The sequence below is a fragment of the Neoarius graeffei genome, chromosome 2 (assembly GCF_027579695.1).
Source record: "Neoarius graeffei isolate fNeoGra1 chromosome 2, fNeoGra1.pri, whole genome shotgun sequence".
Taxonomy (NCBI): Eukaryota; Metazoa; Chordata; class Actinopteri; order Siluriformes; family Ariidae; genus Neoarius; species Neoarius graeffei.
In genome coordinates, this window is record NC_083570.1 from 53801863 (window position 1) to 53819390 (window position 17528).

At 43.4% G+C, this 17528-nt stretch overlaps 1 protein-coding gene across 7 annotated transcripts in view; it reads right to left on the reverse strand.

The window, feature by feature from the left end:
• The window catches only part of plxnb2b (plexin b2b), a 380397-nt gene that overhangs the window by 45441 nt on the left and 317428 nt on the right, over window positions 1-17528 (reverse strand). For all 7 annotated transcript variants that reach the window (XM_060914419.1, XM_060914420.1, XM_060914424.1 and 4 more), the window contains 7 exons: window positions 15687-15774; window positions 15421-15584; window positions 12893-13041; window positions 12001-12112; window positions 7515-7651; window positions 6281-6463; window positions 3646-3757 (listed from right to left, as the gene is read on the reverse strand). In XM_060914419.1, coding sequence (XP_060770402.1) covers window positions 3646-3757; window positions 6281-6463; window positions 7515-7651; window positions 12001-12112; window positions 12893-13041; window positions 15421-15584; window positions 15687-15774 — 945 coding nt within the window. The remainder of the gene's footprint in view (window positions 1-3645; window positions 3758-6280; window positions 6464-7514; window positions 7652-12000; window positions 12113-12892; window positions 13042-15420; window positions 15585-15686; window positions 15775-17528) is intronic.

The following is a 17528-nucleotide window of genomic DNA, read 5'->3' on the forward strand; positions in this document are numbered from 1 at the left end:
TAATTTGTGATTTTTGTTTTTTTCCATCATGTGCAAGTTGAGATCTTGAAGAATGCAATCAGTATTTCAGATAATAGATTGTTTTGTTGGAAAAGCATACATTTTTTGTTGCAAATTGTCTCGTTTTTGTCAGGACTGTAGCCTGCTGGGGGGTGTGGGTAAATTACCATATGGGCCATTCACATGATGATTTAAGTCTTTTTTTTTTTTTCGCGAATCAGCTGTATGATACGAGCTGAGCTCGTGGCTACTTAGTTGCATACAGGCATGTAATTTCACTATGGAATGAGGAAGCTAAACAGATCGCAGAGGAGCTGAAACACCGCGAAGCAAACAGACACATGGTATTTACATCGGAGATAACCATTTCTAGCAAAAAAACCGCAACCTCGTTTTCCAGATTGAATGGAATACTTGAATGATCGGATGATACACGGACCATTCTAGGATTACATTCCATCGGAGGCATTGGTGTGTGCAAGGTGCCGTTTCTCTTTCTGATGGGGTGAGTTTATTAATCTAAGGCTGTGTGGTTATTTTTGCATGTAACGGAGAGTGTTGTGGTTTGGTTAAGCCTAGGTCACAACCGGACATACGATTTTTTGGCCGTGCGATTTTTGGCGTTTCCCAAATTGCTGCATTTTTTTTTTTTTTGTTCACAGAGAAAGACGTGCGTTGGCCGTAAGTTTGTCTTGCAACCTGAAAAAAACGTAAGCGCCCGTAGAGTTTGTTTGACATGACAAAGAACCTCTGCGGCCAGTCTGCGGCTCGAAAATCAGCACATCACACGCGCGCTCTCGTGCGTTTCATGCGTTTTTTGCATGTAGACCGGCCGTAGGAGCACGTACGGCCGGTTGTGACCGAGGCTTTACATGAAACTAGCGTTGTGTTAGTTGTGTCATCATTGTGCTATCTTTCTTACGGTGTGAGCAATTTTTCAACCATAAAACGTTAAAGTATACTTTAGGACTTATTTTTGTACTTCATAATTGTTTTGGGCATACTTTGCATGGAAGGAAAATTGACGTGGTGATCTTTGTTTACATGAAAGTAGCATCGTGCTAGCTCGTAGGGGGTAGGGCTTTCCTTAATGTCATGCAGATGAGCAGCATTATGTGCCCGCCCTGCAGCCAGAGTAGCTGAGATGGAAAACTTTGAGGGCGATTTTCTCCCTTTCCTGTTTTAAGAAGTATACACTTTCAAAAGGCCACACATTCTTCAAATATTGTCAGATCTCCACATGGAAGGCATCATTGGAAAGCTTATAAACGGTACTTTCTGAATCTGTCAATAACTCAAAATGCCCCCGGGCAGACGTGTTCCTGGATTCTGTTTTCTGACACATAGGTCATTAACATGACTGGGTATAAAAAGAGCATCTTGGAGTGGCAGCGGCTCTCAGAAGTAAAGATGGGAAGAGGATCACCAATCCCCCTAATTCTGCGCCGACAAATAGTGGAGCAATATCAGAAAGGAGTTCGACAGTGTAAAATTGCAAAGAGTTTGAACATATCATCATCTACAGTGCATAATATCATCAAAAGATTCAGAGAATCTGGAAGAATCTCTGTACGCAAGGGTCAAGGCTGGAAAACCATACTGGGTGCCCGTGATCTTCGGGCCCTTAGACGGCACTGCATCACATACAGGCATGCTTCTGTATTGGAAATCACAAAATGGGCTCAGGAATATTTCCAGAGAACATTATCTGTGAACACAATTCACCGTGCTATCCACCGTTGCTAGCTGAAACTCTATAGTTCAAAGAAGAAGCCGTATCTAAACATGATCCAGAAGCGCAGACGTCTTCTCTGGGCCAAGGCTCATTTAAAATGGACTGTGGCAAAGTGGAAAACTGTTCTGTGGTCAGATGAATCAAAATTTGAAGTTCTTTATGGAAATCAGGGACGCTGTGTCATTCAGACTAAAGAGGAGAAGGACGACCCAAGTTGTTATCAGCGCTCAGTTCAGAAGCCTGCATCTCTGATGGTATGGGGTTGCATTAGTGCGTGTGGCATGGGCAGCTTACACATCTGGAAAGACACCATCAATGCTGAAAGGTATATCCAGGTTCTAGAGCAACATATGCTCCCATCCAGACGACGTCTCTTTCAGGGAAGATCTTGCATTTTCCAACATGACAATGCCAAACCACATACTGCATCAATTACAGCATCATGGCTGCGTAGAAGAAGGGTCCGGGTACTGAACTGGCCAGCCTGCAGTCCAGATCTTTCACCCACAGAAAACATTTGGCGCATCATAAAACGGAAGATACGACAAAAAAGACCTAAGACAGTTGAGCAACTAGAATCCTACATTAGACAAGAATGGGTTAGCATTCCTATCCCTAAACTTGAGCAACTTGTCTCCTCAGTCCCCAGACGTTTACAGACTGTTGTAAAGAGAAAAGGGGATGTCTCACAGTGGTAAACATGGCCTTGTCCCAACTTTTGTGAGATGTGTTGTTGTCATGAAATTTAAAATCACCTAATTTTTCTCTTTAAATGATACATTTTCTCAGTTTAAACATTTGATATGTCATCTATGTTCTATTCTGAATAAAATATGGAATTTTGAAACTTCCACATCATTGCATTCCGTTTTTATTTACAATTTGTACTTTGTCCCAACTTTTTTGGAATCGGGGTTGTAATAAAAAGGTAAAGAAGAAAGTATTCAGCCTTGATTTAAAAGAACTGAAAGATGCAGCAGACACAAAGTACTTTGTATTTATTAATGTGGGAAATATGCTCTGTATTATATCTCATCTCATTATCTGTAGCCGCTTTATCCTGTTCTACAGGGTCGCAGGCAAGCTGGAGCCTATCCCAGCTGACTACGGGCGAAAGGCGGGGTACACCCTGGACAAGTCACCAGGTCATCACAGGGCTGACACATAGACACAGACAACCATTCACACTCACATTCACACCTACGCTCAATTTAGAGTCACCAGTTAACCTAACCTGCATGTCTTTGGACTGTGGGGGAAACCGGAGCACCCGGAGGAAAACCACGCAGACACGGGGAGAACATGCAAACTCCACACAGAAAGGCCCTCGCCGGCCCCGGGGCTCGAACCCAGACCTTCTTGCTGTGAGGCGACAGCGCTAACCACTACACCACCGTGCCACCCCCGACTGATCTGGCACGTTTTAATTGTGCGACAGTTATGACGCAAATAACAGCGCGGTGGAATAGTGTCCGAAAGTGGTTTTTTTTTTCATTTTACTCATGAGCTCACTATATAGTCGTCTATATAGACTTCCCTACACAGTGAGTAGTGAATGAGTGAGTGATTTCGGACACAGCTTGGGATTTTAAACGAGAACTCTATGAGACTGTGCGTGTTTTGGAGAGGTGTCTAAAAAAGTTTCAAAGCGTATCATGAGATAATAAATAAAAATTACTTAGAAAAATAAAACGAATGCTTGTTTAATCTTCGTTGCTTTGTTTAGGACAGTGCAGGAATGAACTTCCTGCCCCCCAAAAAATAACTGAAAGCAAATTCTGAACAAGAGAAATCTCACAAAGATTGATTGAAAAAACACGCAGTTCATCTTCAGGACTGCAAAAAAAAAATCTCATCTTTTATCACAATATTTACTAGCGTGATGAGTGATACAGATGGCACAGATGTACCGCCATAGGAGTGTGAAGTCCAGACCATTCATCAACTGAAGCTTGTACTATGATGATGGCTTTCTGTATGAGGTCGAAACCAGAGCCCATCACTCTGATCTTTCTCCCACCGCTGAAAGAGTTACACACAAATGTAGTGGTTAGAAATCGGGCCACGGAAAACACACACATTTCACCACATTATACAAAGCAGGACTGCTTCATATTTTTCGTGAGAGTATTGTCAAAAGCTTAAAGCCAAACAAAACCCAAAACGTAAACTCTTTTATCCTGACACATAATATCTATACAAGACATGCTCGAGTCTTCACTTGTTCATGATTATTTGGACCTGTATACTGTGCACAGATTTTATTTTAAAAGAAAAACAATGTGCCTGGGTGCTGACATCTTACTCTCTCCGAGGTTCAAATATCACGCTCTGAGTACAAATCGTGACATAAACCTATACGCTACATGACTTACCGAGGCTATTGGATCTCGTAGACACAGCGCTTCTAAATTGTCGTAAACAACCCTAAAGGTGCCGAGTGTCAAGTGTTTGGGGTGTAAAAATGAACCCGATCACTGATTATTTGACGTGACATGCTTTTGTTTGTTTTTATTCACTGAGAAAAGCGACCTTTTGAGACGGCAAGAACCGTGTTGCTATGGCAACGGGATTGCTTACTCATATCTGTGTCAGTACCGCGTATGCGTTATCTAGTCGAGTGAGATTTAAACTTCATAAACGTGATTCGCGGACTTTGTTACCAGTAAAAATCACATGGTTACGGAACATTTCTGATTAGATTTTTACAAGCAGAAGCCTTTATTTGTGATATATACATTACATTACAGCAGAGTGAAGTTCTTTCTCTGCATTTAACCCATCTGAAGCAGTAAACACACACACACACACACAAATTAGAAGCCTTTATTTGATGGCTCTGTGTTACGAAGGTAAATGGCGTTCTAGTTCTAGGCAGATATCCAGTTTCAGGTAAGCCTATTTTTAGCAATGTCGTAACTTTTAAAATGGGGAAATTTTTGTTATAACATTTTATCTGTTTTCCAACTATGTTTATTCCATCCATCCGTTATCTGTAGCCGCTTATCCTGTTCTACAGGGTCGCAGGCGAGCTGGAGCCTATCCCAGCTGACTACGGGCGAGAGGCGGGGTACACCCTGGACAAGTCGCCAGGTCATCACAGGGCTGACACATAGACACAGACAACCATTCACACTCACATTCACACCTACGCTCAATTTAGAGCCACCAGTTAACCTAACCTGCATGTCTTTGGACTGTGGGGGAAACCGGAGCACCCGGAGGAAACCCACGCGGACACGGGGAGAACATGCAAACTCCACACAGAAAGGCCCTCGCCGGCCACGGGGCTCGAACCCGGACCTTCTTGCTATGAGGCGACAGCGCTAACCACTACACCACCATGTTTATTGTTTTATCAATATTACAATTGCCAGTACACAATAATAATATTTGTACACATACAGTATGATCATACAAACAGAATGTTAATGCCTGGCCAAAGTTGGCAGTGAAAGGACATGAACTTATAAATATAGACTTAGGCCAGCTTTCAAGAAGTACACTCGTGTTAAACTTGGTTATACAGACACACTGACTGACGTAGGACAGATTACAAATTAGAGACACAAAACAAACATCTCATCTCATTATCTCTAGCTGCTTTGTCCTTCTACAGGGTCGCAGGCAAGCTGGAGCCTATCCCAGCTGACTACGGGCGAAAGGCGGGGTACATCCTGGACAAGTCGCCAGGTCATCACAGGGCTGACACATAGACACAGACAACCATTCACACTCACACCTACACTCAATTTAGAGTCACCAGTTAACCTAACCTGCATGTCTTTGGACTGTGGGGGAAACCGGAGCACCCGGAGGAAACCCACGCGGACACGGGGAGAACATGCAAACTCCGCACAGAAAGGCCCTCGCCGGCCCCGGGGCTCGAACCCAGGACCTTCTTGCTGCGAGGCGACAGCGCTAACCACTACACCACCGTGCCGCCCACAAAACAAACAAATAAATAAAATGATAATTAAAAAGGGGGCCTTTGTGAATGAGAGTATGGCCGACATACAGGAAGCTTTGCTTACAGTGGCGGTAGAAAGGAGGTGGGTTTGTACAGTGTTATCTACACTCGTGCACAATACTCACAAACTATGCAGGTGACACACACATATCGCTATAGATGTGTGAAATGGATTATATATAAACTGGCAGAGGGGAACTCAATTAATTCCAGAAATTCAAGAAGAGGGTTCCATATCCTGTAAAATTCTGTGGAAGTTTTATTTTTAATTTAAACGTGCAGAGGGCACATCAGGGCATTTGTCACGATCAGCAACCGCCGTTTATTTTTGGCTTCTGTTTGACTTTAAATCTGAACAGAACAGAAATGAGAACTTATAGCACTGGAGTTTTGGAGCTGAACACTAAATAGTTTGAATCCAATGCAGCAATTCATTTACATTTAGAGTCCAAGCACACAAGCTTTTTAAGTTTGAAAAGAGAACCAGTTCATCGAAAACTGGAAATAAGGTGGGGTGAGTAAAGCATTCCCTTCACTCTTCTTGGTGAAGAAATGGTGAATCAGTGTGAGCTCACCAGTCGAAGCTGCTTCTGGGCTGGTGGTCGGAAATATCCGGGTTGCTGGAGAACTGGAAGAGGGAAGGCACCTGGATGCTGGTGTGTTTCCCGTAGCGCACAGTGACGGGCAGGGGGTCAGAGGGCACTTTTTCATTCCTGTACTGCCCCACTTTACATGTGATCTGCTTTCCAAACTCCTCACTGTTACAGAGAGAGAGAGAGAGCAAGAGAGTAAGAGAGAGCAAGAGAAAGAGAAAGAAAGTGAGAGAGTGAGAGAGTGAGAGAGAGAAAGAGAGCGAGAGAGAGCAAGAGTGAGCACGAGAGAGCAAGAGAGTGAGAGAGAGAGAGAAAGAGGGCGCAAGAGAAACAGAGAGTGAGAGAGAGCATGAGAGAGTGAGAGAGAAAAAGAGAGAGAGCAAGAGCGTGAGAGAGAGCAAGAGAGAGAGAAAGCGAGAGAGTGAGAGAGAGAAAGAGAGCGAGAGAGAGCAAGAGAGAGCACGAGAGAGCGAGAGAGAGAGAAAGCGAGAGAGTGAGAGAGAGAAAGAGAGCGAGAGAGAGCGAGAGAGTGAGAGAGAGCGCAAGAGAAACAGAGAAAGACAGAGTGAGAGAGAGCATGAGAGAGTGAGAGAGAAAGAGAGAGAGAGCAAGAGAGTGAGAGAGAGAAAGAGTGAGAGAGAGAGCCAGAGAGAGCAAGAGAGAGCGAGAGAGTGAGAGAGAGAGAAAGAGAGCGCAAGAGAGCGTGAGAGAGAGAGCATGAGAGAGAGAGAGCACGAGAGAGAACGAGAGCAAGAGAAAGCGTGCACGAGAGAGTGAGAGAGAGCGAGAGTGAGAGCAAGCGAGAGCGAGAGAGTGAGAGAGAGCGAGAGAAAGAGCGAGAGTGAAAGAGAGAATGAGAGAGAGAGAGAATCATCCAGTGAGAAGAAAATGAATTAATCAAAAAAAGGGCAAAAAACCTCAAACAAAATTAGTCAAAAGGCAAGCAGCAGAGAAGAAAATTGAGGGGAAAAGGTTAAGATAAGTGGGACATTATGAACGTGGAAGGAACGTGAGAAACGTCTACGTGGAGACACACGGAGAGAGAACGAGAGTACAGAAAGGCAAATAAGGTCACATATACCTTTACACCGACTCAGAAAGGTTATGAGTAATTACTTTCCTCATCTCTGCCGAGCCAATTTTATACACGTGCGCCTCTGTGTAATAAAGCCAATCAGTACAAACTACATCACCCATGATGCAACACTGCACTCACACTGGACATGCCACTCCACCCACAGAGATGTCAATGTCTTCCTTCGAAGCCGTATCAAGGTCAGTGCCGGTGATGGTGATGATTGTTCCTCCTGCTCTGGGACCGCGTCTGGGCTGCACTGCCTCAGGCTTGGGGTCCTGAGAAAATAATGCGGATGGCAGGAGGAAAAAAAATTACAGCATATTGCAACATGTTACACCATTCAGTCTTTTTTTTTTTTTTTTTAAACTCAGCCACTTGTAATAAGTGGACACATGAAAGGAGGGTCTAATCAAAGGGAAACCAGGGTCTCTTCCTCTCAAGGGAAAGCAAAACTAATCTACTCTAATGATCTTACTACCGTTCTGTCTACCGGAGCTAGCGTTTGTCTTCGCTTTACCTTTTGTCTTCAGTAACATTCAGGCATTTCAGCGTTCCCTCGTTCTCATTTATATTCATCCATAGGCATAATTTGTTTTTCAGCAAATTTTAAAAGCAGGCAGCTTTTTCTCAACATGGTAATGAGATTAGGTTAAGAAAAATGAAGACTTTCAAAACTAAGCTGATTGAAACATTAGAGTCTGCTGCCGAAAAGTAGTCTTCGAGCCTGTGCATCCTGCGAGTGGGGATCAGTTGGGGGCTAATTGAGTGAGCTGTAGCTTAAAAAACTGGCAGTGAAAGACATTAACTCTGTTACCACCTACTCATAACTGTATCATAACTCCCTCGAGTTCTGGTCTCATATCATTCCCGGGCTGTACTGACACCAAGGCGTTCTCTCTCTCTCTCTCTCTCTCTCTCTCTCTCTCTCTCTCGCTATCTCTCTCTCTCACACACACACGCACACACTGCTGTCAGCTCGCTGAGCAAACACAGATCCCTGTGGGAGGGACAGAGCAATGTTAACTCCCTATAATAGTGATGCAATAAAATGTGCTAATACACAAAAATTAGTGTGTGCTGCTAAGCTGACAGATAAATATTGCACCGTGGGGATAATGCACATCATCCCGCAGCCGAAAATAGGTCCAGTGTCCACTTTGTGGAGGAAAAAAAAATAATGGATTGCCCTTTCATGTTACAAGTAGCTTTAATGATACAGCAGTGTGTCCTAGGATATTCCACATTATTCTCGCCACATTCACTGGATGTGAGAAATCGCGCACTCTGATTGGCTGCTCGACTACTAGGCTATCAGCTCATACTGTATACCGTGAGTAGAGAAAAACAAAATGGCGGAGCGTGTTGTTGAACCAACCGAGGACGAAATAATAACTACTCGAAAACAAAACCCCACAAAATACAAAAAAAAAAGCAACAAAATATGGAATGAAAGTATTTGATGGTAAGAACTTATGGGTTTTTTTTCAAGAATTATTATTATAGCATTTTTCACAAATTGCTACTATCATTTCGCTGGTTTGTTTTGTATAAAGTTTTTATTGATCGAATTTGCAAAAAATAAAAATACAAATGCTGTGATTCTCAAAATCCAGTGAATGCGGATAGAATAAAACAATTATTCCACTCAATCTCTTATTCTCTTACGTCCATGGCTTATAGCTATCAGCTCATTTTGTGAAATTGTTTCGTGGAATAACTATTAATTGGCATGTTAAGTAAAAATTATTCTGGGCGGCACGGTGGTGTAGTGGTTAGCACTGCCGCCTCACAGCAAGAAGGTTCTGGGTTCAAGCCCAGTGGCTGACGTGGGCCTTTCTGTGTGGAGTTTGCATGTTCTCCCCGTGTCTGTGTGGGTTTCCCCTGGTTTCCCCCACAGTCCAAAGACATGCGGTTAGGATAACACGGGGCAGCCTTGGGCTGAAGTAACCCACAACTGCTCCCTGGGCGCTGGAGCATAGCTGCCCACTGCTCTGGGTATGTGTGTGTGCTCACTGCTTCAGATGGGTTGAATGCAGAGGAGAAATTTCATTGTGTGCTTGAGTGTATAGTGGTGCTTAAAAGTTTGTGAACCCTTTAGAATTTCCTATATTTCTGCATAAATATGACCTAAAACATCATCAGATTTTCACACAAGTCCTAAAAGTAGACAAAGAGAACCCAGTTAAACAAATGAGACAAAATATTATACTTGGTAATTTATTTATTGAGGAAAATGATCCAATATTACATATCTGTGAGTGGCAAAAGTATGTGAACCTTTGCTTTCAGTATCTGGTGTGACCCCCTTGTGCAGCAATAACTGCAACTAAACATTTCCGGTAACTGTTGATCAGTCCTGCACACCGGCTTGGAGGAATTTTAGCCCATTCCTCCGTACAGAACAGCTTCAACTCTGGGATGTTGGTGGGTTTCCTCACATGAACTGCTCGCTTCAGGTCCTTCCACAACATTTCCATTGGATTAAGGTCAGGACTTTGACTTGGCCATTCCAAAACATTAACTTTATTCTTCTTTAACCATTCTTTGGTAGAACGACTTGTGTGCTTAGGGTCGTTGTTTTACTGCATGACCCACCTTCTCTTGAGATTCAGTTCATGGACAGATGTCCTGACATTTTCCTTTAGAATTCGCTGGTATAATTCAGAATTCATTGTTCCATCAATGATGGCAAGCCGTCCTGGCCCAGATGCAGCAAAACAGGCCCAAACCATGATACTATCACCACCATGATTCACAGATGGGATAAGGTTCTTATGCTGGAATGCAGTGTTTTCCTTTCTCCAAGCATAACGCTTCTCATTTAAACCAAAAAGTTCTATTTTGGTCTCATCCATCCACAAAACATTTTTCCAATAGCCTTCTGGCTTGTCCATGTGATCTTTAGCAAACTGCAGACGAGCAGCAATGTTCTTTTTGGAGAGCAGTGGTTTCTCCTTGCAACCCTGCCATGCACACCATTGTTGTTCAGTGTTCTCCTGATGGTGGACTCATGAACATTAACATTAGCCAATGTGAGAGAGGCCTTCAGTTGCTTAGAAGTTACCCTGGGGTCCTTTGTGACCTTGCCGACTATTACACGCCTTGCTCTTGGAGTGATCTTTGTTGGTCGACCACTCCTGGGGAGGGTAACAATGGTCTTGAATTTCCTCCATTTGTACACAATCTGTCTGACTGTGGATTGGTGGAGTCCAAACTCTTTAGAGATGGTTTTGTAACCTTTTCCAGCCTGATGAGCATCAACAACGCTTTTTCTGAGGTCCTCAGAAATCTCCTTTGTTCGTGCCATGATACACTTCCACAAACATGTGTTGTGAAGATCAGACTTTGATAGATCCCTGTTCTTTAAATAAAACAGGGTGCCCACTCACACCTGATTGTCATCCCATTGATTGAAAACACCTGACTCTAATTTCCCCTTCAAATTAACTGCTAATCCTAGAGGTTCACATACTTTTGCCACTCACAGATATGTAATATTGGATCATTTTCCTCAATAAATAAATGACCAAGTGTAATATTTTTGTCTCATTTGTTTAACTGTGTTCTCTTTATCTACTTTTAGGACTTGTGTGAAAATCTGATGATGTTTTCGGTCATATTTATGCAGAAATATAGAAAATTCTAAAGGGTTCACAAACTTTCAAGCACCACTGTAGTATGCATAACTATAGTGTTTGTATTTAGTTACAGCTACAGCAGGATCAAAGTTTATTTTACTAATGTCAAATTTAGTAAGTACATTTTTCTTTCACAGAAAATATCCTTCTTTGTTAGTGTGTAAGGATCTAATCCCACTGAGTGGTTTCTATATCCACTTCTTGGTTTTAATAACTTGCTTGTTTGCTGAACACAAACATGGCAATAAGTTCTTGTGTTAATGGACCAGACTCCACTTTTGGATCGTTAATCTCTTTTGACTGAGAATGTCCTGCATGCATGGTTTGGCTTCTGGCACATCCATACAGTTATAAATCCAACTCCTGGGCTTCGATCTGGAACAGGGAGTGATGTCACATCCCATTAATACACTTTACAATAGGTTATTAGATTCTAATAGAATAGATGAGCCAAAATAATTAGGGATCTTTTTTAATGGGTCCCGACTCATTACAAGTATGAATAGGTGGGCCTTGAAGCAGAAAAAGTTGAGAACCCCTGGCTTACATAATATAACCTGTACTGAAAACCTGATATCTTAGCAAGTAAAAATATCTTGAATATTGGCAAATTCAACTCATATTTCTCCTTAAGGGATTGTTATGAAACATATATATGATTATTAATCCTATTTCTAGATTGTGTGTACTCATTTCATGCTTGAAATCCTCTTATTCTATTGGCAGGCCATTTTGTTTATTTAAAGCGTTTCTTTCTATAAAGCTGAAAAATTATCTGCCAATAGAATAAGACAATTTCAAGCATGAAATGAGCAAATGTGTCTCGAAATGGGTCTAATGGTTATCTACGGCATTTGTTCTATAATAATCTCTTCATAAGCGACATTAGATAGCTTTTCCTTTGTTCGAGATATCTTCATTGCTCAGATGGTTTGTTGAGGTGTGATGAATGACGTGGTGCATGCTGGGTAGGAGTCGTGACTCACCCGGTAAGTAAAGAAGACTGAGGATTTGCTTCTCCTTTCTCCTTTGACCTCGACCTTCACGAGTCCTTGATGCGGGCCTCGGTGGATCACTTGACCAATTTCGCACACGATGCTGCGAACAAGGGACAGAATTTAGAGCGAGTTCCCCATCTTGATGTATACAGTAGGTATTTTCTCTGTGGTATGTCTAAAAGCATGCCACAGGAAAGCAGATGAATGGTGCAACCAGTGTGTGCTGATGCAGAAGTGCAGCACTGAACAATAACTCCAACTCTCAGTGTTTCATTGGAGAACTCAGTGAAGTAGATTCCAGCGAGAGAGATCTACTGAAGCCTCTGGCTCAAAGTGGTGTGAGTGTGTATGCACCACGCTGATGTCAAACCCTGCTGAATAATGCCTGGAGCTCTCTCTCTCTCTCACACACACACACACACACTCGTAAGGACTTGAGAGGCTTGTTAGCAGCCAAGCGAACACAAAGCCGGACCACCCTCGGACATAAGCAGTGTAAGTGAGCTTAAAAGCTCAGTGTGGGATCTCCCCAGCATATCCCAGCTCATGGTTAGGCGACAGGTTAGAGCCAAAATTACTGCTTTAGCTTTCAATCTTTTCAGCTGCCACTTTTCTTTCCTCTCAGCTTAAGCCTCAAATATTGAATACGGTGTTCCGAGGGTTCAGGAAAGCACAGATGGCAAAGAGGTGAAAAAGTGAGTTTCGTGAAACTTTAGGAATTACACAAAGCACCACAGAGACGAACAAATACAGGCCCAGCTTTAAATTTACTGCAACACTGAACCCTAAGGCTCAATCAAAAGACCTGCACACTCCAGTCCTTGAGAGAGCGAGTGTGAGGCTTGATTCCGAAGCATGATGACTGTATCTGAGACGTCACCTTGTGGAAACGGAGTATTTCTCCTCCTGGTGGATGCAGGGAACTCCTGCTACAGAGATGCTCTTGATGTCATCCTTGTGAATTCCCAAGTTTGAACCTTTAATGGTGACAGAGATGCCTCCCTTCAATGGACCATAACGAGGACTTATCTAGAAGGAAATGAGGACAAAGAGGAGCCACTCAGAATAAGTTCCCACAAGGGCCTGACCAACGAGGGATTTTTGGCCCTAATAACTATAATAATAAAAAGGTTATTGATTTCCAATAACCGATATTATCAACCGATACCCACCCTTTAAAAAAAAAAGGAAAGGGGGGGGCACAAACATCTTCAAATAGAAACGTTTTCAAAAAGTTGTGAATAGTATAAAAATAATCAAGCAGGCCTAAATGTACATGAAACATTTTATATGTATATATAAATAAGTATTCATCTGGAAACACATACATTTATTAGTTATGTGTTTTCAAGGTATAGCCTACTTAATTAGAAAAAAAAGTTTAATCCATCTTCAGCACTCAAATACAGTATATATGCAATGTTAATATAACTATAAAATATTTAAATAATATTGGCTGGTGGGTGACACGGTGGTGTAGTGGTTAGCGCTGTCGCCTCACAGCAAGAAGGTCCGGGTTCGAGCCCCGTGGCCGGTGAGGGCCTTTCTGTGCGGAGTTTGCATGTTCTCCCCGTGTCCGCGTGGGTTTCCTCCGGGTGCTCCGGTTTCCCCCACAGTCCAAAGACATGCAGGTTAGGTTAACTGGTGACTCTAAATTGAGCGTAGGTGTGAATGTGAGTGTGAATGGTTGTCTGTGTCTATGTGTCAGCCCTGTGATGACCTGGCGACTTGTCCAGGGTGTACCCCGCCTTTCGCCCGTAGTCAGCTGGGATAGGCTCCAGCTTGCCTGCGACCCTGTAGAACAGGATAAAGCGGCTAGAGGAGATGAGAATGAGAATATTGGCTGGCTTTTTTTTTGTGGTATATCAGATATATTCGATTCAGCTAGCATGATAGTGAAAGAGTCAAATTCAATATCATGCTAGCTGAATGGAATATATCTGATACACCATGAAAAAAAGCCATTATTATTATTATTATTATTATCCATTCCTTTCTGGTGTTCAACGTGTCTTTCTCTTTCAAAATTCTCTCAAAATCTTCTGTATTTAACAACGCAAACCTGGCGCCCATGTTTGTTTACAAACTGTCACAGTCGCTCGCTAGCGCGGAAGTTTTACGCCTCTGACGTGTGACGCCATGCTGTCTTGACAACCATGCAATATTGTAAACCATATTCAACGCTCATTCTCCATTGGGTAGAGTGACGTAATACATGAAGGATAAGCGATACGCTCACAATATTGCATGCTGTTGAACCAAATGAATGAAACCCGCTAGAAGGGAATAGAACACGTGTTTTTATTCAATGGAAAAAGTGTCCTGTATGTATAATATTTTATGATACTTTATTGGTTTATTTATATATAGTAACTGTACAAAAGTTTTTTTCAGTTAAAACAAAAAAACCCAAAAACAATCTGCATACATATATATGGCATAAATTTGTGTACAACTGAAATTTACTTTTTTTAAAATACTCTGCTTGGGTCAGCTGATTGTTGTGATTTGTGGCGTTCCAAACACTTGTGTTGCCAACACTGGAGTTGCAGTGTGCCCTCTGGTGGACAAACTACACAACACCAACACTCATAACATAGTTAAACGTCCATTACGTTGCACCATTTCTTTTTTAATGGTCATTTGCTGGCTGTTATAAACGCAGATACTGATTTATCAACAATTAGCTCATATCTCATCTCATCTCATTATCTCTAGCCGCTTTATCCTTCTACAGGGTCGCAGGCAAGCTGGAGCCTATCCCAGCTGACTACGGGCGAAAGGCGGGGTACACCCTGGACAAGTCGCCAGGTCATCACAGGGCTGACACATAGACACAGACAACCATTCACACTCACATTCACACCTACGCTCAATTTAGAGTCACCAGTTAACCTAACCTGCATGTCTTTGGATTGTGGGGGAAACCGGAGCACCCGGAGGAAACCCATGCGGACACGGGGAGAACATGCAAACTCCACACAGAAAGGCCCTTGCCGGCCACGGGGCTCGAACCCGGACCTTCTTGCTGTGAGGCGACAGCGCTAACCACTACACCACTGTTCCGCCCAGCTCATATCTCATAAATCGGATTGCTGATTTATTCATTGGGCCCTGGTTCCCACAACTATAAATTCTACACTTGACTATGTACTTGACACTACAAGACAAATAAAAGCTATTGTTGGAGTACTGAACAAGACTAAAGAACAGTTTTCAGTTGCCCGTTACACCAACATACTAATACAGTAAAAGGCCAAAGTTTGGCAAAATGATATCTTCTTGACCAAAACAACATGGAAAGAAAAAGGCTTTAAAACATGAGCTAATGGAATGATATCTGATTTGGGGTTTTATTTACAGTATACAATGTGTGTTATTGGGACAAAGTGTCAGAGTGGAACTCACTGCTGAGATGACAGGGTCTGGGCACTCCTGCTCCTCGTCGCTGGGACACAGTTTATGAAACACACAGGAGCGTGAGCGAGCACACCATACACAATTGTACTTGAAGTCTGTGTTCTTGCACAGACTGCAGTCCTCCCGGCCCAACGAGCAGTTATACAGTGTTACTACAGAAAAAAAAGACAACACAGACAAACTTACTCGTCGCTGTACAACAACGTTTACAAGAACAATACGACCAATTATACACCCAGACAGACAAAACATACCGTTTAGTGTGCTGTCAATCATCTTCTCTGTGTACTTGTCTTTAATATGGAACAGGATGCTGGTCTCCTGTGCCTTATCATACAAAAACTGCAGAAAACAATACAAAGCAGAAAGAACCTCATACATGCTGTTAAAAGTCTCATTTATACAGCATATATAGTAGATTTTCTGGGCTGCATGTCACTATATAGTCACACTTGAACAGTCTACTTTTTTAAAATATCTGTAGGCACTGTGCTTTTCACAAACTCCCCCTCTCTTTGAGAGTGCATATCTGGCAGCAGGTCAAACCGAGCTGAAGAGGATCGATGCTCCAGGCCTGTTCTTGTGGTGTGCTGCTACATGTCGCTTCCCTGCCACACTCATGAGACTTTGAAAGTCAGACACTCATTTGATGAGTGGTGTCATGAAATAAGCTGTGCTTTAACCAACAGGGGGTGCAGTGATCCAAAAGTCATGCTTTTACTACTATGGAGGTGTGTCTTCTAGATCATCCATCCATTATCTGTAACCGCTTATCCTCTGCAGGGTCGCAGGCAAGCTGGAGCCTATCCCAGCTGACTGTGGGTGAAAGGCGGGGTACACCCTGGACAAGTCGCCAGGTCATCACAGGGCTGACACATAGACACAGACAACCATTCACACTCACATTCACACCTACGCTCAATTTAGAGTCACCAGTTAACCTAACCTGCATGTCTTTGGACTGTGGGGGAAACCGGCGCACCCGGAGGAAACCCACACGGACACAGGTGCCCCTTTTCCACCAAAGCAGTTCCAGGGCTGGTTCAGGGCCAGTGCTTAGTTTGGAACCGGGTTTTCTGTTTCCACTGACAAAGAACTGGCTCTGGGGCCAGAAAAAACGGTTCGAGGCTAGCACCAACTCTCTGCTGGGCCAGAGGAAAGAACCGCTTACGTCAGTGGGGGGGCGGAGTTGTTAAGACCAACAACAATAACAAGACCGCGAAAGATCGGCATTTTTAAGCGACGAGAAGCAGCAGCTGTACAAACGCAACGTCATCCATTATTATTATTGTTGTTGCTGCTGCTTCTTCCATGTTGTTTTTGCTTCGATATTCGCGCCAAGGTTTAAGCAAACGTAGCGACGTAACTGACGTATACAGCGACGTAATGACGTGGCACCACAAGCTATGGAAAAGCAAACTGGTTCTCAGCTGGCTCGCAAGTTGAACGAGTTGTGAACCAGCACCAGCACCGGCCCCAAACCAGCCCTGGAACTGATTTGGTGGAAAAGGGGTAACGGAAAACATGCAAACTCCACACAGAAAGGCCCCCATCAGCCACTGGACTCGAACCCAGAACCTTCTTGCTGTGAGGCAACAATGCTAACCACTACACCACCGTGCTGCCTCCTCTAGATCAGATTAACAGTTTTTACTTTACTTCAGTGGCGGCACGGTGGTGTAGTGGTTAGCACTGTTGCTTCACAGCAAGAAGGTTCTGGGTTCGAGTCCAGTGGCTGATGGGGGGCTTTCTGTGCGAAGTTTGCATGTTCTCCCCGTGTCCATGTGGGTTTCCTCCGGGTGCTCCGGTTTCCCCCACAGTCCAAAGGCATGCAGGTTAGGTTAACTGGTGACTCTAAATTGAGCGTAGGTGTGAATGTGAGTGTGAATGGTTGTCTGTGTCTATGTGTCAGCCCTGTGATGACCTGGCGACTTGTCCAGGGTGTACCCCGCCTTTCGCCCGTAGTCAGCTGGGATAGGCTCCAGCTTGTCCGTGACCCTGTACAGGATAAGCGGCTACAGATAATGGATGGATAGAAGTCTGTGCTTGACAGTGCCATACATCATAGATTAAAGGTGATTGGTCAGTACTGTTTT